At 41.2% G+C, this 26,735-nt stretch overlaps 1 protein-coding gene across 1 annotated transcript in view; it reads left to right on the top strand.

The window, feature by feature from the left end:
• The window catches only part of ADGRA1 (adhesion G protein-coupled receptor A1), a 454,050-nt gene that overhangs the window by 61,144 nt on the left and 366,171 nt on the right, over window positions 1–26,735 (top strand). Inside the window, exon 2 of the mRNA XM_050959295.1 lies at window positions 9,647–9,718. Coding sequence (XP_050815252.1) covers window positions 9,647–9,718 — 72 coding nt within the window. The remainder of the gene's footprint in view (window positions 1–9,646; window positions 9,719–26,735) is intronic.

Below are 26,735 nucleotides of genomic sequence, written 5' to 3'. Positions count from 1 at the left end.
TCCTGTTCAGACATCAATATCTGTAGGTGGCTAGCAATCCTATTTTTTTATTTAGGGAAGCTGTCAATACTTCATTCTTCCCTTGTAAGTCAGTCTGTCTGGATCTTTAATAATTTTGTTATAGTTCTCTGAATCCCTTCCAACTGGTTAAGGTTAATATCCTTCTGGTATTCAGCTACCCAAGCTATGTGCGCTATTTTAGTTTTGGTATCATCAGCATCTTAAAGAATGGGACTGTTATTGTCCTCATCCATGACAATGATGTTTATCTCTGCGTATGTAGCCCACAATTGCAATGGCTTTTTTTATCCCCTGCTATTTTGTGTTGCAAGCTCTATTCTAAGTTGTTGTACTACAACTGTCAAATAAATTATGCATACTGTGGGGATAAACATTATATGTTGTTTACTTGGAAGAAACATTATAAACCTTAAAAATAGTCTGTCATTTTATACCACAGCATCTCAATGTAAATGTCCCCCATCCCACTTTATGCCAATTCTGCAAAGATATTTTTAAATGTCACTCTCACCTCCCACACTTCTGGCAACTGCTGATTTATGGGGTACTTGGTTCTGCTCCCCACCTTCTCTCTGCCTAACAGTCCTATCTCTGCAGTTCTAACGCAAAGAGAAGAAACAACCTAGAACATGACACATCCAGTCTATTATTAGTCTTCCAAAGAAAGATTAGTTGATATTTATTGCTGTAATTTTGTTCCAATAAAAGAGGGAAACCATTCTATCCTGGAGTTGAAATAGTTTTGTCAGCTTGTTATGCACAAGATTTGAAATAGAATCTTTTCAGATTGTAACCTAAACAGTGACCCTATAGAAAGATGTAATGTCAAGTGGACTTGCTACATTCTCATATCTGTGTACAACACCAATATAGGGGGAGGGATAGCTCAGTGGTTTGAGCATTGGCCTGCTCAGCCCAGGATTGTGAGTTCAATCCTTGAGGGGGCGGGGAACTGGGGTAAAAATCTCTCTGGGGCTTGCTCCTGCTCTGAGCAGGGGGTTGGTTTAGATGACCTCCTAAGGTCCCTTCCAACCCAGATATTCTATGTGGCAAGAAATGCTTGTAAAACTCATTGTCTAATGACAGAACTGACTTCCTATTAGCTTTCTGTCCTGGGAAGGAGTGATTTTAAAAATGAATTGGTGGTTGTGGTGATAATTAGCTGAACATGAGCTCCTGGAATGATGCAGTGGCCAAAAGAGCTAATGTGATCCTTGGATGCATAAACAGGGGAATATTGAGAAGGAGTTACAGAGGTTATTTTACCTCTCTATTTGGCACTAGTGTGACCGCTGCTGGAGTACTGTGTCCAGTTCCAGTGCTTATAATGCGAGAAGGATGCTGATGAATTGGAGAAGATTCAGAAAAGAGTTGTGAGAATGTTTAAAGGATTAGAAAACATGCCTGATAGTAGTAAACTCAAAGAGCTCAATCTATTTAGCTTAGCGAAGAGAAGGATGGGAGTGACTTCATTACATTCCCTGAGTACCTGCATGGGAAACAAACATTTAAATAATGGGCTCTTCAGTCTAGCAGAGAATGGTATAACATGATCCAATGGCTGGAAGCTCAAGCTAGACAAATTTAGACTGAAAATATGGTGTACTTTTTTAATGATCAGAGTAATTAACCCCGGAACCATTTGCCAAGGGTTGTAGTGGATTTGCCATCACTGACCATTTTAAAATCAAGACTGGATATGTTTCTAAAATATATGCTCTAGTAATTAAATTGATGAGACTCTATGGCCTGCATTATACAGGGTCCCATCTGGTCTTGGAATCTATAAGGGATGTCTGGGCCTGTAAATTAAACATTCCATCAGAAAATTGAAGAATGGCAATACATTGGGGTCACAGTCAGATGGCACATAATCGGGATTTGTCACTGAATTTGGTCCACTGATTGGATCATTAATTTGTGTGGGCCAGGTACTGATGGGGAGTGTGACATGAACACTGATCCTGGCCTTGACCGTCTTTATCAAAAATGGTTTTCAACAAAATCTAAACACAGGAGCTGTCTTCCTGGATTTGACTGCTGCCTCTGATATCGTTTGACATGGAGGCCTTTTGTTTAAACTCTCTTGCATTGCCCCACATTGGGTGGTCAAACTAGTAGAGCTCTTTCTCCAAAACAGGCAGTTGAGAGTATGTGTGGGCAACTGCTGTAGCTCTTGGAAGTGTCAGATCAACAGCCTTCCTTAAGGCTCAGTTCTTTCACCAATTATTGTTCAATGTGTACATCATGTGCCAACTACACTCACATGCAAGTTCATCTATGCCAACAACATCTGCTGCAGCTACCAAGCTTAGTCCTTCTCAGAAATTAACAAGGCCTTGAATGATGGTGTGAAGCTCATGGCGGACTATTATAGTCGATGGCATCTGCTGCTGAGCTTTTCCATGATTGTTTCTAGTGTATTTCATCTGTGTAATGCAAGTACAAGTCATGAGTTAAGCATTTTCCTCAGTGGCCAACACCTTCAGCATGATCCAAATCTGGTTTACCTCAATGTGACATTAAGGTCATTAATGTACTGCTACCATTTGAGGAAGATGGCATCCGAAGTCAACACTTGGAACAATTTGCCATAAAATTGGCTGGTTCAACCTGGGGTGCGAGTGCCTGGACACTTAGAACATCAGCCCTTGCCCTCTGCTATTCAACAGCAGAGTACTATGCTTCTTTCTGGTGTTGCTCATCTCTCACGAGGCTGCTCAATGTAAAGCAGGCCTACACAACATACGGCCCGCGGGCTGCATGTGGCCCGCGTGGGCTCACTGTGCAGCCCGTGGGGGGTGAATAGACAAGCGGTAGGGTGGGGTAAGCCAACAGCCGGCTGGCTGGCCAGCTGGTGGGTGGGCAGGGTGTTGAAGAGGCCAGTGGCAGGCGGGGGAGTGAGGGTGAGCCAGTGGCAGGGGCAGGAGCAGTGGCAGAAGGTAAAAGGCCAGCGGCAGGCAGGCAGGTCAGCTGGTGGTGGGGGTAGCAGGCGCGCTGGCGGCGGACAGGCAGGTGAGCTGGCGGCAGCGGTGGTGGCAGGGGGTGAGTAGGCGAGCCGGGTGGGCAGGGGGCTGAGGAGGCGAGCGGTCGGGCAGTGGCAGGGGAGCAGGTGAGCCAGCGGAGAGCCCTACTACCTTAGGGCTCGCTATAATATATTACCAAGGTTCAATACCGCTGTTTCGGTGGGGCAGCTCTGGGGAAGGAGGGTTTGTTCCCATGGGGCAGGCGGTGCTGGGGGGCTGTGTGTTTTGCGGGGGGCTGGGTGGCACTGGGGGCATGTTTCAGCAGAGACTGGGGAGTTTTGGCCCTCAGCTGTTTTCTTTGGAGTAATATGGCCCTCGCTACTTTACAAGTTGTGCAGGTCTGATGTAAAGCTTAACAAAGCTATGAGTATACTTACCATGACTTTACAGGCAACTCTGTTGCCGTGGCTACTGATACTTAATAACATAACGCTGCCACATATTCACTGTGAGAAGGCCTCTGTCGTGCTGCTGGCCAAGATCTGTGAGAATAGCAACCTGCCTTTCTGTACAGAACTCTTCAACCATCGGCCAGCTCGCCTGTTTTCTAGATGCCTTTTATGGTCACTTATGGAACTACAGGACATGACAGTGGAATCTGCTTGAGGCAATGAGTGATCTGTGGCGACAATCATTGATCACTCTTTCATCACTGACCCAACCACGTGTCCATCAGGTTTTGATCTACCAAGGTCCCTGTGGTCATCTCTGAACCAATTTCGAATAGTACAGGGCAGCTATGTGCCCAGTCTCTTTAAATAGGGTTTTTCTAATGACCTGTGATGCAGCTGCTGTCGACTTGAGACTCTAGCATATCTTTGAGTGCCCACTGACTTATTTTGACAGTGGGCTACTGGCCCTCCACTTGGCTCATGATGACGCCATCAAATGGCTGAGCTCAATGCACATATGTTGATATATATTCCACCAGAATGAATTGTTGCTTTGAAAGCCCATGATTCCTGAGCGTCAGGGTTATTCCACTCATTCTGTAGCTGCTACTTTGTTAGAGTCAGAGATGCTCACTTAAAGAGATGGAAAGGTACAGTCTGATCTCTCTGCTCCTTCACCAAATCCTATCAGACTAACACCTTTGCCTCAACATGGGTCTTTGTGTCAGAGTGCCGAGAACAGTTGTCTCTGAGTCAAGGGCTACTTGACAAATTCCTCTACACTTCTGTAGCACAAAATCTATGCAGATACTAAATCTTTACCTGAAAATAAAATTCCATTATCTCAAGATATACTAATATCAAAGACTCTCCATGATCTTGTCACTGATTTATTTTTTTCTTTAACCTACCATTGGTTATTGATTTAATGTTTAGGCTCCTATATTCCCAGACCAAGGACTATTTTAAAATAGGAGTTTCACTGAACTTTGTATCCAAAAAACTAGCACAGCTTATGCAAGCCCTACTCCTGCTGAGTCTGTCTGGAGCAAGCACGAAAAACCAGTTCTCCTGCAACCACACACTGCTCCCCAGAGCTGTCTCCTTTGACCTCCTTATTAGATCTCCACTCTGTAAAGGGACAGGGTGCAGATAGATATAACCATGGCATTCCCTTATGAGGTCTACAGCTACTCGTTTTATATTTTGACCTTATGACTTAGGAGTTTTTATATTAATATAATTGGTATGAGTCCCCATCATAACTTCCCATCTTCCTCCTAATTGTGGTGGAATCTTTACCTGGGTAAAACATTTAAAAGTCCTATTCCATATCAAGAGGCCTAGAATCCTTAGTACTAAAATATCTGATAGGTTTAGTGTTTCAGCCCGCTAGTATGTGTCTGTCACTGATTCACGAATGCTGGATCAGTGCACATCAATATTACTTAAAGGTAACTTTTTTGGGGAAAAAAAAAAGGAAAGCTGGAAAGTATCTTTTTTTGGGGGTAGAAGGAAAATGCAGGTAGGGCAACAGAGAACATTTGCCAGGAAACTGTTTAGAAATAGTAAAACATTTAAACACAAACTCTTTTGGAAGTGGCACTTGAGACAAACATTTAGAAGATAAACCTTTTATTTCTTCATTTGAATAAAAAATTAAAAATGCAAGGCTCCTAGCACATAGCTGGAGACTGATAATTACTTTAACACAGCAAGTAGGCAGCTGTTTTAGCACTGTGTTTTATCACTGAAATCAACCAACACCTCTGAAAATATAGGACAAGTGAAAATGCTGAGATAGTAGATAGTAAGTGTGAAATATTTAACATGTTGTGTTCTGCTGTTATTTATAAGGAGAAAAAAACCCCTCAAGTTAAAGGTTAATGTTCTCTTATCAAAATAATCACACGTGCATCAGTTTCTGATATTATAAAAACACAGCATACGTTACAACTGCCGATTATAATTAAGTAACTAGGTACATAAAAACAAGAATCCTATAGATAACTACATTTTAAAAAGATGGTTTTGTGTTTATTTTTCTACATCATTTCTAGATTTTGTCTCTATTTACAAACAAAATGCTGCATTTGGCTAGAAGCAGACTAGAAGCATATTTACAAAAAACAAAGGAGTAAGAAAAATACAGCGTTCTTCTACTCACATGTGGTACATCTTTCATTCTTTCAGGTGCTTTGGTAAAGAAAAGAATGTACTGAGGTTTTCAGAATAAACTGAACTTTGAGTACAGACCTCAGGCCAGGCTTCTGTTACATGGAAGGGTTTGTTTAAACTTTTGCATTTAAAATTCTTATTCCATATCAATATACTCCAGAATGTGGCCACACAACTCTTTCCTATCCCCACAGTGAATATCCTTAGAAAAGAAGATCTAGTATGTAATATCTAGCAATATTGTACAATACAATATAATGTAACTTAAATTTTGCCAGTGCTGAAGTCCATACTATTAACAGAACAGTCTGTCTAAGTAACTGGCTTTGATTATGAGGAAACCATTTTCATCTGCTCTGTCTGGATATTACACTTTTCTGAAGCCATGACTTATTAATATTCCACCCACCAAAGTTTTTGCATTTTTGGCTTGAATTGCATATTTTAACTAAACCTAATTAAGTAAGCATTTGCTGTCTTTACATTATCATGTTTATAAAACCTTCTTGGCGGTTGATGTATACAGGATGAGGCAGTGAAGAAAAATTAACTGTTGGAAACCTAGTCATTATGCAAAGGTCTGTATACAGTTTAAGAGTGTTTAGAAACACACAATTAATTAGTTCTAATTTTTAAACTTTTTTGGGGGTTCACATTGGTCTTTTAAAAATGAGAATTTTGAAGACCAAAAGAATGCTGTTTAAGAAAAAATAAAATAGGCAAACATAGTGACTGGATGTGACCACATTGTTTAACTTAAACAAATCATGTTTTATTAGCATCATGAAGATATTTTTCTTCACTGTGTTCCCAGTCCAAGGAAATTGCCTTATGCAGATAATTTAATATTGTATTGTATCTATGCTATTAGGGCCAAACAGAAGCAAATTTAGGTGGTGAACAATATGAAACACACATTATATTTACAAATGGAGTTCGTCAGCAGAGTTAAATCTTGTCTCTATATCCAGAATATAATTATTAGAAAACTGGAAAAACCAAATGATATATACATATAAGGGCAAATATCTGAAGACAGGAATGCATGTATCATACTGAAGTGAGATGGGAGTTCTAAGGTACACAGATCTTTGTAAATCTGGGTCATACCGAACAGTCCAAGTGTAATATTTATACTCCCTGCCATAACAATATACCTCAAAATACGATCTCTTCATAACACGATATATAGCCAAATGACACAATGTATAATATGAATAACATGAATTTCATGTTTTGAGCCTCCAAAGCCAAGCCAGTCTTACCTTGGGGACTTCATTTTCCGTGAGCTGATTCAAACTCGCCTGGTCTTAAAAGTTTAGATCAGGGGTTGGCAACCTTTCAGAAGTGGTGTACCAAGTCTTCATTTATTCACTCTGATTTAAGGTTTTGCGTGCTGGTAATACATTTTTAACGTTTTTAGAAGGTCTCTTTCTATAAGTCTATAATATATAATTAAACTATTGTTGTATGTAAAGTAAATAAGGTTTCTAAAATATTTAAGAAGCTTCATTTACAATTAAATTAAAATACAGAGCCCCCTGGACCGGTGGTCAGGACCCAGGCAGTGTGACTGCAGCTTGTGTGCCGCCTTCGGCACCCGTGTCATAGGTTGCCAACCCCTGGTTTAGATCCATAAAAAGGAAGGAAAGAATTAAAACACCAAATAACCTCTAAAACCTAAAAGAGCAGCAAAATTCTACAGTATGTGTGTCAAATATTCAGTTTAAATGCTCAATTTTAAAACTATTCAACCAATATGCATCAAATATGGCTGCCTTAGATGTTCAGGAGATTATAAAACAAAATCAGAACAAACACTAGCCCTGTTTTGACTTTGAACTTTAAGCACGTGCTCTGTTATGGGATTGTTAAATAATCTGTAATGTTGCTTATGTTATGTTTAAGATTTTGTGTTATACTGTAGAAGAGAGTTGATGTGTTATGTGTAGTATATTTCCTTATCTGGTGGAGATCTCGTGAAGATGGGAAGTCACTGTCAGTAGAAATGTTCTCTGAGGATGTAAGGATACAGATAAGGGTTGCTGCATACCTAAGGATTTCCTTGCTTTTAAGGATTTGAGTTGAGGGGGTGGAGGGCGGCAGCAAGTGTCATATTTAACCAGCCTTAATTCCTTTTAAACTAACTTCTTGTTTATGGAATCTATTTAAATGAGATGCATTGCACTGACACATACTTCTGATGTGTTCCTTATTTTAAAGGCTGTCACTCAATATAGTCCTAAAGTTATACACAAATTGGGTATCCCCTCAATTTTATTGTTGAAAATTATTTACATTAGTCTAAAAAAAATCATGGAATTCATCAAGAGTTATTTATATGACAGGATTGAATTCCACAGCATATTAAGTTTTCCTGCCTGGATAATTATTTTTGTGTCCCTCATTTTGGGAGTTTCTCGCACACTGTGTTCCACGTTTGGGCCTTGGCAGGTTGAGAGATTATGTCTATGCAAAATATGCTGGTGCACAGCATCAAAATGTTTTATATTAATATTTTATTGATTAACTCCCTTGAAAAAATCAGGGATAGGGTGAAAGGTGGGGGGAAGGTAAAGAAATGGAAAGGGAGGGAAAGGAAAGGAAGAAAGAGGGGTAGGAAGGGGAAAGGAGAGCGATATCTTAGCGTCCATCCACTAGGCATCAATCAAAAATTTCTAAAAAGTCAGACCAAATCTTTTCAAATTTGTCTGCGGTCCCTTTTCTCTGAAATTTTACCCACTCTTTAGCTGCCAGCTCAGCCAAGTCACTGTGCCAAGCTCCTACCTCTGGAAGCAGTCTGCTCTTGAGTCTAAGCAATATGAATTGTTTGGCTACAAGCACTGCTATAGAGAAACAAACTTTCCATAAGTTGTAGTGTTTTCAAGGTGATGGGCTAGATTCCAAAACACAGTTCTTGATGTAATTTTTAAGGAGGTATCCATTATATTAATCATCCTGCTTGCTTCTAGACAAAAAGATTGTATCCTGGGACAGTCCCAACGTATGTGAGCCAATGTGGCTCTGAGACACCCACATCTCCAGCAGCAGTCTGTTCTGCACTCTCAAAATAAGTGTTCATTATATTTTAATTATAGTAGGAAATACTAGGAGATAAATTACTACTAGGTAAATTAGCATCTGATAGGTTTAAAATAACATTTACTTTTTTTTTCTTTCATGTAGCATCTTTTTTTTTCCTCTGATAAATGTGGAAAGGTTTTTGTTCTGCTACTTTAGAAAAGTAGAGTTGAATCTCCTGCAAAAGCTAGAACTGTGTGGGGAGGTACTTCCCTTTAGCTCCAGTTCAATGCAGTAGGGAGCAGGTTACTCATGTTGGCAGGAGCGCCGCCAGCTTTTTTGCTGCCCTAGGCGGTGGAAGGTCCCGTCCCTGAAATGGTGCCCCCAACAGAGGCGGTGGAAGGTCCCACCTCCGAAATGGTGGCCCCAACAGAGGCGGTGGAAGGTCTGGCTGCCGCGGTCGCTACCCCCCAAATGTTAGCGCCCTAGGCGACTGCTTAGATCGCCTAATGGGTTGCGTTGGCCCTGGCTGTTGGATGTATGGATCTGAAAATGGGGAGATGGGGGAAGGGTTCATCACTGTTTTAGCAATTCCCAAGTAATTCCACCATTGTCTTGTTGCCTGGAGAAAGAGGTTTCTTCATATACCTCCACCTTCCCCTCACCCTCATCCACACAACCAGCTTGTTGACTTATGCAAGCATAAAAATTAACATTCACCAGCTGTTCTTCAAATGTGCTGTGCAGATGTCTATTAATTTCACAGTTTTCACATGGAACCACGCTGCACTTGTTGACTTACTTGCTTGTTAAACAGAAGAATGTTGAAGATGTAACTTTCTACTTGTGAAAATGATTATTATATTTACTGCTATAAAGGAAAATGCAAATGAAGCAGAGAATTTTGTGATTAGTATTTTACAGTGACATCATTTACTGTAATTACATGTTCTTAATCAGTGAAATTATCATGATCTGTTAACCAGATTATTTTATGACTTTTTGCAGAATTCTGAGTAACAACAAGATCTTGTGGTTAAAGAATGGCTCTTTCTTTGGACTGAGATCCCTGGAGAGACTGTGAGTAACTGTTCAGCCTCTGTTCACTTTCCATTCAAAATGTTTCTCATATTTGAAATGTAAAACAAACAACAGGTAAAAAAATTCAGAAGTTCTTAGATATATATTAGAATAGGGTTTCTAGGCAATCATTAAGTTAATAAACAAGAGAAATGAGTGAACTTGGATGAAGAGGAAAAATGTGGGAAAGCACTACCATCAATTTGGAACTAAAATAAACATGAAGGGAAAGGCTTGCATTGCACTGCATACCCAATCGAAGTGAAGACTGGCATATGTAATGGTAATGTACCTGATATATAGACTGGCTTATTTAACTTTATAGATCCCAACACTTCTTTCTGTTTTGAATAATTTCCTGTGCAAAGAAATTGGACAGCATTTATTTCTTGAGTGGGTCATGAAATTTGTAAAGCTCCATTACAGAGTATTTGTAACTCATAGATTTTTAAAAAGAAAGATGCATTGCTTACTCTGTTTCGTTTATTCAAGAGTACCCAAATGAGTTTAGAAAAAGAATCTAAGAACCTTCCATGAATAAATCAGCAATAAAATAGTTCTTTGAGTGCTGGTCCCTATGTGTATTCCGTTGTGGGGAATGCATGTGCACCATGAGCCTGCAATCAGAATTTTTTAGCCGTGTCTGTTGGTCTGCATCTTTGCCATTTGCCCCTTTTCTCTCCAAGCTGAGGGCATAAGGGGCAGTGTAGACCAGCTGCTGCTCCAGTTCCATCTTACTGCTGCATGATCTGAGATGGAACTTCTCCAGTGTTTCCAAAGCTTCTCCTTTTTGAATGAGTAAATATATCATTTTAAATCACTTAAATAGTTTCCATTAGTTTAGTTTAGTATTAGTGTTAGTTACAGTAGAACCTCAGAGTTACAGACTCCTTGGGAATGAAGATTGTCAGTAACACTGAAATGTTTATAACTCTGAACAAAGTACAGTTCGGGCTCCAGATCCAACTGCTGATGCTCCAGGGCAGGCTTCAGCAGCATCTGAGCTTCCTCCTCAGTGCCGGCAACATCCTTGCAGGTAGCTTCTTTCCCTGGATCAGAATGAATTTGCCAGCTTGTCCCTGTCCGTGTGTGTGTGTGTGTGTGTGTGTGTGTGAGAGAGAGAGAGAGAGAGAGAGAGAGAGAGAGAGAGAGAGAGAACAACGCCTCTCCCTCCCAGTGTGGGGTGCTGAGGGGTGAAAGTGGTGCACACTGTGGCTTCCCCGTGAGTGGGGATGGGAACAGGCAACCCAGATGTGCCTACCTTTTAAGAGGCAATACATGCAATATTTTGCTTTTTTGTGGTTGTCTCTGCTGCTGCTTAACTGATTACTTCCAGTTTCACATGGTGTCCGGTTAACTGGTCAGTCCATAACTCTGATGTTTGTATCTAGAGAAGCCCACATTGTCTCCAGCTGCAACACCTACCAATCCTTTCCCAGATGAACTAAACAGGCACAGGAAGACAGACTCAAGAAACACTTTATGGAATATGCTCTGAGGCCACAGTCTGACCCAGACTGATCAGACCCCTCCTCCCCCAGCCCCACATACACCAAGAAGCATGCCACCAAGCTTGGTATAGGATATGGAAGGAAAGCTGGTAGTTGGATCATCCTGGAAATCTTCTGCAGATGCAGCTGATGCCATGGCTTTAGCAGTAGCTATGCACAGGACATTATGGCTTCACTCTTCGGGATTTCCTCATGATGTACAATCCAGGGAGGACCTGCCCTTTGAATGGAATAATCTCTTTAGCAACAAGCCAGATGAAGTCTTTGCACTCATTGAAAGACTCAAGAGCCATCCCTCTTTGGAACTGGCCTGAAGAGAAAGTACCAGAAAACCATCTCCTATAGACCTCATACAGTGCCCTAGCCCTCATAAGCCTCCATGAAAGAGGCAGATGATACACCAGGGATTGGCAACCTTTGGCACTGGGCCAGTTTGTTTACCTGCTGCGTCTGCAGGTTCAGCCGATCGCGGCTCCCACTGGCGGGAAGCAGTTCAGGCCGAGGGATGTGCTGGCCACCGCTTCCTGCCGCCCCCATTGGCTTGGAGTGGTGAACCGAGGCCAGTGAGAGCCACAATTGGCTGAACCCGCAGACGTGGCAGGTAAACAAACTGGCCCAACCCACCAGGTTGCTTATCCTGGCAGGCCACATGCCAAAGGTTGCTGATCCCTGTGATACACCATAGTTAACAAATGGCTCTTCCAACAACACATTTCCAGCTTCAACCCCAGGTCAAAAAATACTTTTGATGAGACCTTTTGGGAGCCATGATCAACAGATACCATCCATGCTACCCAAGTCTTCTCTTCATCAGTTTCTTCACTTTTTTCCATAGTGGGCAGGACATCACAACAGTCAGATGGAGACTTGATATAATATTATCAGGGTACACCAGATTCCTCTCTCTTCCTCCTCCAAACCTTGCTTCCCTGTCCCTATTCAGGGATTCCTCTCATAAGAGGAGACTTGTCCAAGTAGTAGGGAGGGAGGGATAGCTCAGTGGCTTAAGCATTGGCCTGCTAAACTCAGGGTTGTGAATTCAATCCTTGAGGGGGCCACTCTAGAGATCTGGGGCAAAATCAGTACTCGGTCCTGCTAGTGAAGGCAGGGGGCTGGACTTGATGACCTTTCAAGGTCCCTTCCAGTTCTTGGAGACAGGCTATCTCCATTATTTTATTTTATTTATTTATTTAGTCTCCCTCCTCATTCAAAGAGCCGTAGAACCAATACCTCTATAACACCAAGGGAAGAGGTTCTACTATAATTTCTTCCTCAGATCAAAGAAGAAAGGGGGCTGCAGATCTAAGACAATGTGTGGTTTTTTAATTTTGTTTTTTATTTGCAAGCTGAGATTCAGAATGCTTCCTTTGGCATCTATCATCCAGTCATTGTACAGAGGGGATGAGTTTACAGCTGTAGATATGAAGGATGCCCATTTTCCCATGGACATCCACCCGTCTCACAGATGGTTCCTGTGATTCACTTTGGGGAATGACCATTTCCAATACAAGATGCTTCTGTTTATCCTGGCAATGGTTCCAAGGGATTATCAAAGTTATCTCATTTGCAGCAACTCACTTCTCTTGTCAATGGTCATCAGTCGTCTTCTACCTAGAGGACGGGTTACTGACGGGGAAGTCCTACCATGAGGTGCTGTCAGCAGCCAAGGACAATATCCTGCAGTCTCTAGGATTGTGTAAAATTACTGAAAAGTTCTTTCATGCCAACCAAGTCTATAGATTTTATAGGAACCACCCTGAACTTGATCGCCACCAAGGCATTCCTCCCACAGGACAAGCTCCACGTATCAAACATCTTCCCATGCAACTGAGAGAGCCCACAGTTGCAAATGTACTCCTGTCTCACCCTCCTGGGTAACAGTGACTTATACTTACGTAACCTCAATTGGGAGACTGTCTTCAGGCTGGCTTTGCTCAGACAGCATAAACAAACTAATCTCCCTCTGTCAAGAAGTGAGGGCCTCCCTGAGTTAGTGGGAGAACAAGGACCAACAGAGTTCTGTTCATTCTGACTTTACCACAGAATTCTCTCATCGGGTATACCTTTGTTTTTGGCTAGGATGCCCAGCTGGGTGAACGTTCAGCACAAGGTATTTAGTCAATGAAAGAAGCCACAATGCCATAAACCAGCTTGAACTCAGAGTGGTCTGAGAGGCTTCCAAACAGTTTCTCCCCATCATGAGGTCTCACCACATTCCAGTGATGCAGGCCAACATCACCGTGCTATTCTATGTAAACTAACAGGGAGGAGCGAAATTCACCCCCTCTCCCAATACAAAAGCTGTAGAACTCTGGAACTGGTGTATTTGACATCAGATAATTCTGTCAGCAGTGCACATACTGAGAGTACCCAACACCCAGGCAGACCTCGGCAGGTGCTTCTCTCAGGACCACGAGTGACCGCTTCGTGACTCAATAGATCATATTCCATCTTTGGGGCTCCTTGTCCTGCAACCTGTTAGCATCCTACAAGGACAAAAAGTGTGTGACTTATTGCTCTGGGGGACTTTGTGTCAGATCTTCATTGGAGATGTGCTTCTGGTCCCTGGTCAGGGCAAATAATGTATGCCTTTCCCTCCCACATCTCCTTATTACCTCAAGTCTTGAGGAAAATCTGGCAGGCCAAAACATGGGTCATACTGATCACTCCCATTTGGCCCAGACAATTCTGGTTTCTCAGCCTCTTTTAGTTGTCAGCTCATCTGCATGTCACTTTCCAGAACCTGTTGATGCAGCACAAAGGCAGTATCAAGCATTCCAGTCCAGACTCACTACATCTGACAGCTTGGTATTTGGATGGGCATCAATCTGGAGACTGTGCGCTCAGGAGATGTCCAGTCTATTCTCAACAATAATAGAAGGGAGTCTACTAAACAATTGTTGTGCAGCCCAGTGGAAAAGATTTTCCATCAAGGCTCATAACCACTACACTTATCCAGAAGAATCAGACATCTCTGCTATCCTGATCTACCTTCCATCCCTAAAGACTCCAGGATACACTTTCAACTCAGTACATGTTAATTTGGCAGCTATCTGCACCTGCCTTCCCCCCACTGACTACTCCAATTTTGCCCATCCAATAACGATCAACTTCCTTGAAGCTTACTTTGGATCTTTCCTCCTGTAAGCAAGCCAGCTTCAATGTGGGATCTTAATCTTGTCCTAGTGGCACTCGTGAAAACCATTGGCCTCTTGCTCACTATTTTTTAAGACTTGTGATCCCTGTCTGTATTCCAATACCTGCCCTCTGTTCCCTCTACTTCAGCTCATGACTTTATTAGCCATAAAGAATGAACTGGAGCGATGGTCAGTCTGCACCACCCCTTATGCCCTTGGTTTGGAGCATGAGGAGGCAAAAGGGACAGGTGTGGAACAGTGGCCACTGCTGAACAAATTTCCAATCTCAGGTGCATGGTGCATATGCATACTCCACAATGGAATACAAATGGGGACCAGCGCATCTAGAAGTACTCAGTTTACAGAACAGGTAAATAATCTCACTTTGTATAGTGAAATACAACTGTTTGTTTTCTGTTCATATTTAGATAAATCACTACAGAGTTAGAAACTAGTCTACAGAGTTGTTGTTGGTTTTTTTTTCAATATCCGTGGGCAACTAATTTTGCCAAGGTATCTAAATTGGGTAAGAATAAATGCCTGTCTAAAAATATCCAGTGTACTTTCAGCTGAAGTTGTCTTTCACAGCCCCTCCTAAAAATAACTGCAATAAGGAGTTACTGTCAAAAAGTGACTGCTTGTATTCATCCTCAGAGCTGCATTTCAGTGATAGATGGATAATGTTTTTATATGCAATCTCTACTGAGATTTTTAGGATTGTTCAGAATAAAAAATGCTATATAAAATCTCATTTATCAGTAATTACAGTTGAAATCTGCATAAATATATTATATTTAAATTTTGTTATAGTTTTGTGTTAAGGTGAGTCACTGAGGTACTTAAACATGTGAGTAATCCAACTGTTATCAGTGAGATTACTCAAGTCCTTAAATGTAGGCATTTGCTTGAGTATCCTGATGGACCAGGGCCTAACTTAGGAAACTAGTATGTGCCAAAACATATAAACTCTTTGCTATATGTCATTAGAGCTAATAAATACTTTTAATATTGTTAGTTTTAATTATTATGGGTTAAATGGGGAATAGCTGTGATATATAAATGAACAGTTGCTTAGCTCTCTAAACTATAACAAATCACTGCATTGGAATATAAAGATCAAAAGTTTGAAATTCTTTCAGACAAACTTGATTGTTGCTTTTCCCCTCCCCCTGCCTCCTAGAATTACAGAAATAGTGGGTGAGGGGAAAGCAGTAAGCCTAATATATTTGGATTTTAGTAAGCAGTCATGGGATAAGAAGGAAGGTTCTCTCCTGGATTGGTAACTGGTGAAAAGATAGGAAACAAAGAGTAAGAATAAATGGTCAGTTTTCAGAATGGGGAGAGGTAAATAGTGATGTCCCCCAGGGGTTTTTACTGGGCTCAGTCTTATTCAACATATTCATAAATGATCCGGAGAAAGGGATAAATAGTAAGATAGCAAAATTTGCAGATACAAAACTACTCAAGCTAGATAAGTCCCAGGAAGACTGCAAAGAGCTACAAAAGGATCTCTCAAAATTGGGTGACTGGGCAACAAAATGGCAGAAGAAATTTAATGTTGATAAATGCAAAATAATGCACATGGGAAAATATCCCAGCTATACAGATAAAATGGTGGAGTTTAAATTAGCTGTTACCACTCAAGAAAGAGAGAGAGTCATTGTGGATAATTCTCTGAAAACATCCACTCAATGTGCAGTGGCAGTCAAAAAAGCAAACAGAATGTTGGGCATCATTAAGAAAGGGATAGATAATAAAACTGAAAATATTATATTGCCTCTATGTAAATCCATGGTATGCCTACATCTTGAATACTGCATGCAGATGTGGTCGCCACATCTCAAAAAAGATATATTGGAATTGGAAAAGGTTCAGAAAAGGGCGGCAAAAATGAATAGGGGTATGGAATGGCTGCCATCTGAGGAGAGATTAATAAGACTGGGACTTTTCATCTTGGAAAAGAGACAACTAAGGAGGGATATGATTGAGGTCTATAAAATGATGACCGGTGTGGCGAAAGTAAATAAGGAAGTGTTATTTACTCCTTCTCATAAAACAAAAACTAGGGGGTCACTAAATGAAACAGTAGGTTTAAAATACATAAAAGGAAATATTTTTTCACACAATGCACAGTCAACCTGTGGAACTCCTTGCCAGAGGATGTTGTGAAGGCAAAGACTATAATAGGAATTAAAAAAGATCTAGATAAATTCATGGAGGATAGGTCCATCAGTGGCTATTAGCCGGGATTGGCAGAGAGGGTATTCCTAGCCTCTGTTTGCCAGGACCTGGGAGTGGGTGACAGGGGATGGATCACTTGGTGATTGTGTTCTGTTCATTCCTTTTGGGGCAGCTGGCATTAGCCCCTGGGCTAGATGGACCTGAGATCTGACTCAGTATGGCCGTTCTTACACTCTTATGTAAAACATCTTGTATAGTGAAATCTTACACTCACTGCTTCCCCAGAAAGAATCTGAAAAATTGGAAGAGTTTGGAAATTGGCTCTTAATCATTTTTTTCTAAAGATATTGATTTATGAAGAGAGAATAAGAGCTAAATGTATCGCTTTGCTAAGAAATTACTAAGGTCTTCTGTGGTTTAAAGTGTTTATCAGAGGCAAAGTGGACCAGTGGGAAAGGTGGTGGAGTGGGAGTCAGAGGCTAGGTTCTCTTTCTTAAAACTATATAGTGAGCCAATGGGCAGTCACTTAGGCCTATTCTACACAGAAAAGTTATATTGGCATAGGTCAGTCAGGGCTGTGGAAAAACCCACACCCCTGAGTGACAGATATGCCGACATAACCCCCAGCATACATGCAACTACGTCTAAAGAAAAGAGCTTCTGTCAATTTAGCAAACGTTGTTTGAGGAAGTGATTCACTACATTGAAAGAAAACCTCCTTCTGTTGGTGAGAGAGTAGGCTGCTTCTACTCTCAGGACTGTGCCGACACAGGGATGTCAGTGTAGTCTCTGTAATGTAGACATACCCTCAACCTCTTTAAGCATCAGTTACTTCATCTGTAGATTGAGGATAATTTCCATCCTTCATAAGATGCCTTGAAATAAAGGTGAAAAGTGTTCTATAAGAGCTAGAGGTTTTTTTTGAAATGTGTAAACACAAAGGAAAGGGGTATTATTTAAGAAATTTTTTTTGTAAGATCTCTTATAACTTGATGCATTGAAATTTCTCTGATTTCTGCTCTGATCCAGCGTGCTGTACTTCAACACTCTGATCTCTATTGGTCCCTAGGGACTCAAAGGGACTCTAACTGCAATGCTGAAGGCACCTGCCAGGTGCTGGGATATCAACTTCCTTAGTCAAATTGTCCTGAAACAGCAATAGGGAATAAAGGTTGCCATTGAATGTAGTGTGAAAAACAGACAAAATGATTTGATGTCAGACATCGGAGAGGAAAAGGCTTCTACTTTAGGAAGTAGGAAGGGCTTGGGAAGGGGAAAGGAACTGTGTTTGAGACCATTAATTAGGGAGTTGTTTTATGTGTGAACACTTTTATTTATTTAAATAAGATAACCACCGAGAGCTGGGCATATCTCACTTAATCATTTACCTGCCATTGAGCAGGGCCTCAGGTACTGGTGCACCTCAGTCCCTCTTATTTTGTGCCCCACATGATAAGCTAATCTTCTGTGGGCTGTAATACTTTGGTCAAATTTTGGCTGTTAGGTTTAGCGTGCAGGTGATAGGTTGTATTTGGAGGCCTTTGATATCCAAGAAGTCAAATGGGTGATCCCTTCTAGTTTTTAATTTCTATGATTTTGTGACAGGTTCCTAGCACTAGTTGAGATGCCTTGTCAGCACATGTGTAAGTAATATCTTTTTCCACTAAAATAGTCCATGAATGAAAAATATTAGTATAGATGCTTAAAATATACTGAGACATTCTTTGACATTCATCATGTATTTTAGTTCTGTCTCCAAATTGCTCTAAAATAAGTTACTATAGCTCATCTATGCTCTGCTCATTACCATGGCATCTGAGCACCTAACTGATTTTTAAAATTTAAAAAATGTCAGCTTGAATCACAACAGTGGAGCAATAATTGCATATATACTGACTTTTTTTGTTCTTTTCAAATTTTTTGGAGGTTTAACAGAAATGTCTGTGTGCTAAAAGAATGTCTAAAATTGATGAAACATTCCAAGATAATGAAACATTTGCAACAGAAAGCCATTAATCTATATACCAAAAGTAAAATATGTCTGTTAATTTTCCATTAGTAAACTATTATTTGAAAAAAATCTCCTATTAATGAAAAAGTAAAGGGCAATTAAACTATTATTATTCATAGCCGAAGTGTGATTCCTGGCATCTGATCTTCTAAATTTCCTAATTAACAATGTATCATAGAGAAACCCAGCTCTGACAGCTACACTGCTTAAAGGGCAGCATGGCTTTCAATAGCAAGAATGGCTGCTCTGGGAGTCCATCATTTCCCTCCTTCCACTGAATTGAGTGAGTAGCTTGAGGGGAGGGAGCAGATCTCTGCTCCACTGACACTGGTGCCAGAGGGCATCCCCCCACGCACTCCAACAAGGACCCAGTACAGGGCAATTCCGATATGCACACCCCCACCCCAGTTAAGTCAGGAATGGGCCTCTTTACGTTAAAGAAGTCAAAACAATTTTTCAAACTACTAAAGCATTTCTGTTATTTGGGGCTGTGATTTTAAGTTTGGCAGGGGGAATAGTGATTCCTGAGGTCAGAGACATTTAACTCTGCCTGTTGGCTAAATTATAAGCTGTGGAAAATTGCTGTTTGCATATGTCCAGACATTTTCTGCTGCTGCTTAATTTTCTGAACATTCCAACTGTACTATCAGAGGGTCGTGGGACTGAAAGGGCCATTGAGAGGTCATGCATGATCCTAGGCCGCACTGAGATTTCTGAATTGTTCAGAAGTAGCCACAGAGAACTGAATTTCTGTATGAGAGACAGGCATAATGGATCTTACTCCTGCCACTTTCCTCTAGCAAAATACTATTAGGCCTATGGGAGTAGGTACTAGCACAGAAGACAAAAGATTGTGAGTTCTGATCTTACCTCTTCTACAAAGTAGTTATTAATTTTGTGTCATTGATCACATTATTGAGCAAGACCTTATCTCTACCCTATGGGGCACGCAAGTATCTTCATACTCTTCATACTCCATCCCCCAGCATGCTGCCTAAATCCTTCTCCATTTTACAGGAGTAACTAAAAGATTGCACAAGCTCACTCTGGCAGACTTTGGCCTTGACCCTAGATTTGTAATATGCCAAACTCAAGTCTTAGCCATGATACACTACAGAGAGAATCTGCCAAATCTGCTGCTTGGGTATGCTATCGGTAAATCTGCTGCTCTTGCATATGTTATGCACTGTGTAGTGTTTATCATCTAATGGCTAGTCCACAGTAGTTAACAGCCTACTGCTGCTGTTAACTAGTAGTTATTCCTGTAGCTCAAGTCATTAAGTGCCTTTGGGGAAGGGGTAAATATCCTGCATTTCTAGCCTTACTGATGATTTATGCAGAGGGATTTTACAAATGTGCCTCCTGAAGAGAATTTTGGCAGACTTCAGATGCTCAGAAGGAGCCCCTACTAAGTTCAGATATTTACTGGCTAGTCTGTTGCTGCTGCCTAAGACCTGGTCTACACTAGGGGGCTGGATCAATCTAAGTTGTGCAACTTCAGCTACGTGAATAATGTCACTGAAGTCGACATACTTAGATTGATTTACCGTGATGTCTTCACCACAATGAGTTGACTGCTGCTGCTTTCCCGTCTACTCTGCCTGCGCTTCTTGCAGTGCTGGAATACAAGAGTCGACGGGAGAGCGCTCAGGGATCAATTTATCGTGTCTAGACTAGACATGATAAAGCAATCCCCGCTGGATTGATCGCTGCCCGCCGATCCAGCGGGTTGTGTAGACATACCCTAACCTACTCTTTTAGCTCAAGCAGCAGCAGTTTTGCTACAGGTTTAAAGGTCCCAGATTTAAACCCTGATAATGAGGGATATTACAGTTGCATATAATGGAATTTTTTTCATTGGCTTTTCTTTTAACAATTTTTAAAATGCCTAGGAAGTTCCATATCAATTCCCCTCTTTCCCCCAAAAAATTTAAGTTAACAATATTAAGTGTCCAAATTCAAACACTGGAAATTTATGTCATGACAGGATTAAGGTTACCTATATAATCCTAATTCTGCCGTCGGTGCACTATGATATACATTTTGCTCTCCTGTTGAGGAAAACAGCTGGGAATGTTGTGGATTGTAGCCTGATGCCTTTAATGGTTAATAATTATATTGATTGCCAATTGATATTAATTTATTGAGCTGTGGGTTATAGGGTTTTTATCCCAGAATCAAGCTCCACAGAATTAAAACTAACAAATTCAATAACTTATAGGGTTATCCTGAGGCGTAAGACAAAGATACTCGCACCAAAGGCAAAGCAAAGCCTTAGCTACTTTCAGTTAAACAATCAGTACAGACAAGAAAACTCCAAACCACATAAACAAATAGCAGTATTATAGTATTAGGGATATCTTATATGAGCATATGCAGAGCATGACATCAATTTATATACTTGTACCCTTCCTTGGAGACTTGGAGGTGAGACATACAGCCCTGTCCCTGGTCCAGACACCCAATGTCCAATGTCCAAAGGTCAATGGTAGATAAATAACCACGAAGAGCTGTAGGGTGAATGATGGAAAGCTGGCCCCTGCTACACAGTGTCTTGGCCTATTATAGGGCCTGGGTACTATCATGAATATTAATTCAGATGCCCAGCCTCCCATGTCCAAATCTAACTTCCTCAGCCTTATAATATTGGTGTGCCCTTATCAACTAAAGGTTAATATATTAATGCCTTTTAGTTTATTATCACATTCATCATCATTGCTAAAGCACGTTGGTGATTAAACATCTGCCAATGATTCTATCCTAAAATATCCAAACCCAGTATCAGTTCATTGTTCCTGCAGTTGCCTGGTATCGTTCTGTACCAGTTCACTCTCTTGAGCAAGCTATTCCCAGTTCCCCAAAAACTAAGGTAATTTTATCAAACCATTTTATATATGCTAAGCATCATAGGCCCACTTTACTCATGCATATTGGCTTAAGCCAATGCCTTACAGGATACAAATTTCTTGCATTACTGCTAAGGATAAATAAAAGTCTAATCTAGTTCTATGGGCTACAAGACACCATCTGTATAGAACAAGAAATCACTTGGGCTATACCCGTAGTGTTCTTTTATAGCAGCCAAAAGATCCTAGGACAAATTGAGCTGTTAGCCACGTGAACAGTGAAGTCAGTGAAGGCAGTAAGCTTTGGTGACTCCAGTGCCAGAATGGAATAGAAATCTGTTTAATGTAGAAGGGAGCTCTGAAGTGCAATGGAGTGATCTGTACATTATGGCTATTCCCAAATTAATCCTACCCTAGCACTCAAATTAATCCATCCTTGGAGCCAAACAACCTCTTGAGATTCCAATGCTTATTCCCTCCGCCCTGGGCTCATGTTATGTCATGTATGTAGAGAAAGAAGCTAACCAGAAGACCAACTGACTCATATACTAGGTCTCTCACAAATGGGAATCTCACCTATGTTTAAATCTTTATTAGGTGCTGACATTGCATTAATCAGCTTCCAGTCTGCCAAAATCAATGTGCCCCAAAAATGAAACCCCAGGCAAAAGCAGTGGGAGAGAAATTGGAGCACTGAGGTTTCTGCTGTCTTGTCTTCCCATGCTTGTCACAACAGGAATTGAACTTCGGAAACTTCATCCATGTTTTCAGCTCACAGCACTTTCTGAGTATCTTGGCACCTGTGAGGCACTGCGTCAGTGCAACAGTGCCCCTTCTGGCCAAGTGTGGTACAGCCCCCAGGCTCACATGGCCTGGTGGGGCTGTCAGTCTACTCCTGGTGCCCAGGAGTCTGAAAACCTTTCTTCACTCCTAAGTCCATCAGGGGTTGGTAGGGGAATCCAGGCCCTCCCACTCTACAGAGTTCCAGCTCAGGGCCCTCAAGCTAGATAAGCAGGACCAGGGTTCTTTGATTCTGACCATGCCCTGAGCTCCTTCCTACGTTCCCCTTGATCTCTGCAGACTTTCCAGTCTGTCGTCCAGTTCATACCCTTCTGGGCTGTTCTCTCTGGGCAGCTTTTTCAGTAGCTTGCTGGCAGGAGCTCCTTTCTCCAGCCTGCTCACTCCTCTGGTAGCACCCCACAGTTCCACCCTTCAATTTCCCAGTTCTTTTATCCTCCTAGCTCCTGTGAGGCTGCCCATCAGTAGTGACCCATCAGTAGTGACTGGCTGTGCCTGTGTTAACTCTTTGGTTGCTGGACCAGTGTGGGGTACATACACCCCATGACAGCACCCAAGAAAGAATCACCAGCTCGTTGTGAAATTGCTATCGCTTAACCAAAAGCTTCCTCCTCCTCTGCATTCACTGCAACTTTTATCAAATGAATGTAGATGCTGAAATAATTTCTCAGTAAAATGCCTATTGTCAAATTAAGGTTGAATCTACCTTTTAAATTATTAATCATGTAGAAGGACTGTTAAAGCAGTGTTGTTTAAATTTTTGTAACTTGTTATATTTGAATTCCCTTAGTAATTACATTTTGTTTGTGCATACTTTTCATGAAGTTGTTTGCCTCATAAATATTAGTGCTATAACGTTTTCAATATTCACTTTTCTTTACATTCTATTACTGCTCTGATATGTAGGCAAGTAACACATATTCAGCACCTAGCCAACCCTGCTAAGGAAAATGCAATTTTGGGAAGGTACAGTTCCTTCACTAAGAACTATTAGATGCAAAGCTAAAATATGTTATAAAGATTGTAACAGGACAACATAAATGATGGTGTTTATGAAATATTGACATTTGGGACACTTTGGAAGATGCTGATTATTGAAGGTGCTGATACTGTATAAACTATATCCCTGTAAGATATGGGAACAATGAGTCACAAGGGTGCTCTGTAGAGATGGCAATTCACTGTCTCTCCAGACTAAGAATTACTGCCTGTCACTAGATTTAATCACAAATTTGTTATGACACCTGGATCATAATCCATTGCTTCTGTGCCACTGGGCCTGCCATGTAGTGCTATCTGGGGGTATTAACAAACAGATTTTGTCACTTGAATGCTTTGCGAGGGGTAAAATCTTTCTGTAAACTTGCATTTTTTCCTTGTTTGAATTACGATCCTTGACTACTCCAGCAGCTTGGACTAAAAATCAAGGGACAAGTATGAATCTAAGTGGAAACTTACTAGAAATCCTCTTTTTGAGGAGGGGGAGGGGGATGCTATTTAAAAATAGTACAACTTTGACAAATATAAACTATAGTTAATATGTCCCAAAACCACCAGATCAGAGTTTGCAGCTTGAAACTGCTTGACATTTGGACAGAAATTGATAGATTTCAATATGGATTTTGAAACCTCTGGATCAAGAGTGATCCGGCTTGGGCTTTTGTATTGTTTCCCAGCTCTAATTCCCTTTTCACCTTAATGTTTGTGTCCTTGAGAGAGATGTTGGACTGCACAAGACAGGGCTTATCACAGATCTCTCACATGGCCCAGCTGCAATACAGATGTAGAATGGGTTTCTGAAATCACAGAACAGTCATGCAATCCTATGGGGAGCAGACCTCAACAGTCCAGAAATTCTCATTTAATTAAATGACGACAATTTGTAAGATCTGAATAATTGAAAATATAAAACTCCTATAATTAATTAAACCATAAGTTGAAGCTACACATTTAGCTGTTTCTCAGTTAAGTACAGCAGCAAACACCAGAACTACTGCTATTGTGCTTTTGTTGACCAGTAGGCCAGCACAGAACACTTTCACCAAATTATTAATTATTATTTTATTATTGTAGCATCCAAATGCCCCAGTCAGGATTGAGTTCCATTGTGTCAGGTGCAGCACAAGATAGCCCTTGCTTGAAAGAGCTTAAAGTCAAATTAAGAACAACATGCAGTGACTGAATGTTGTTGGCAGTGGATGCCTTTGAGTTTCTTCATACTTCAGAAAGTCCCTGAAACCTGCAAGGAACACTTTTTCTGGGAAATGTCAAAGAGAACAGCAGAACATGGTGTTCCTAGGAGGAGGGGGATAGAGGGCCCTGTATCCCTAAAATCTTGGCTCCATAGAGTGTGTCTTGTACTGCACATCTGACCAGGCACCTCTGCTTACAGCATCTTTGTAAAAACAATGAGGAGTCCTTGTGGCACCTTAGAGACATGCCAAAATAAATTTGTTAAAGCTTTCGGGCTATAACTCACTTCATCAGATGCATGGAGTGTAAAATGCAGTACTCCATGGATCTGATGAAGTGGGTTATAGCCCATGAAAGCTTGTGCCAAAATAAATTTGTTAGTCTCTAAGGTGCCACAAGAATTCCTCATTGTTTTTGCTGATACAGACTAACATGGCTACCCCTTTGAAACCTGCATCTTTGTAGTTAGGGTGCTAGCTATGGGGAAATCCCATTGTAGTTAAAATACATCAGCAGTCCTTAGCTACTATTAAAGGTATTACATAAAGCTTTAAAGTTTCATAATTGAATTCTGTGACTACATAATTTATTATAAAATCAAGATGGTAGCGCACGCTCTCAAATTTGTATGGACCAGAAGGGGCAGGAAGATAGGCACATTAACTAATTAGGCCATAGAAGAATCACATTCTTGTTTTGCACTTGGCATCTTCTCAGCCTAGTTGAAAGGATAAGCTGTTAAAGGTTTACATTTCCATATGCTTCTAGAACATACTATTTTTATTATCGCCTCTCTTTAGACATCCAAAAATAGGAGTGGAATGGCAACTTTTGGTTGAAACCTAAAACTTCTGAGGCTTGACAAAAAGCCTGAAAAGTTTAAATCAGAGCTTGTGGCAGTGGCCCCTTTGCTTTGAGGAGTTAGAAATCTTGGATGTCTGACACTTAAAGATAAAATGTCATGCTCTTTCATGTGAAGATCGCCTTGGAAACATAAACTAATAGCTAATATAAACCAATCATGAGAGGTGAAAATAACAAACATCTGGGGTGTACTTATGTGGTAGAAGACTTCAAGACCTCACTCCTGTGTGTACACATACACTTTTCACATAGAACAAGTCAATTAAGCTTGGGGGTATCTCAAAGAATCATGTTAACCTTTCCCAGACAGCCATGTGTAGAGGTATGATAATGTCATACAGATGTCATTTACGCTGAGGCAGGGGACTGAAAAAAATTGTTCCATAGTCCTGCCCCAAAAATGCTAACCCAGCTCCGATGTAAATCAGTAATTAATGTCACTGTTGAAAGTACTCCAGTTTAGCTTTCCTTGCAGTCTTTCAGCTAGTCTTCTATGTTCTCTGGTTTGTTACAGATTGATGACATTAGCTGCAAATAATAATAGTACGGTGAAACCCCGCTATAACACGATGTTCGAGGTCCAAAAAATTCCATTGCAATAAATGCAGGGTCGCGGTATAGCGGGGTTTCAAGCCAGTCAGTTTAAGTCAGTGGTCCCCAACACAGTGCATTGATGTGCACTGCCTAGTGCCCAGCAGGGGAGAGAAGCCGCGGCCCTGCGCCAGCCGGGGACAGAGAACTCCAGGGCTGCGGGCGCTGGTGCTCTCTGTCCCTGGAAGGCGTGGGACCGCGACTTCTCCGGGACTGCAGGCGTCGGTGCTCTGTCCTTGGTAGACCGGAGAGAAGCCGCAGCCCCGCGCCTGCCGAGGGCAGTGAGCACCAGCGCCTGCAGCCTCAGAGTTCTCTGTCCCTGTCAGGCGCAGGGCTGCAGCTTCTCTCCTCTGCTCGGCACTAGGCGGGGGCACATCAATGTCCCGGTGGATGCCATGGCATTGGGGACCGCTGGCATTAGGCCTTAAAGTGGAGCCAATTTATGATCGCGTTATATGCGATTTCGCGTTATGGCGGGGCATGTTATTGCGAGGTTTGACTGTAGTTCAGCGCATCTATAGGGTGGAAAGAGTCAGGTCACTTTATTGTTCTTCTGTGTGTTAAGAGGTCAATTCAAAAAGTGTAACAATTAGGCTTTTTAGTTCAAGCTAATAATCGCCTGTGCTACACCTATAATTCTGTATATTGGTTGCTCCTGTAACTAAAGGCCAGCCTGTCTAACATTTCACACTCAATCTGTAATCCACCTGAATCAGGATAGTAGTCTATGTAAACAAATTGTAATTTTATTACAAAAATGTCTAATTCAGATATGTTGGCCAGCTCACAATTAGACAGCAACAATTTGGAAAACCATTGAGATAGTCAGAGAGAGAAAAGTAGGATACTAATTAACACGGCTACCCCCTGATGTTTAACAATAGA

The sequence above is a fragment of the Gopherus flavomarginatus genome, chromosome 6 (assembly GCF_025201925.1).
Source record: "Gopherus flavomarginatus isolate rGopFla2 chromosome 6, rGopFla2.mat.asm, whole genome shotgun sequence".
NCBI lineage: Eukaryota > Metazoa > Chordata > Testudines > Testudinidae > Gopherus > Gopherus flavomarginatus.
The sequence above is the reverse complement of the archived record's forward strand: the minus strand, read 5'-3'. Positions and strand labels throughout refer to the sequence as shown.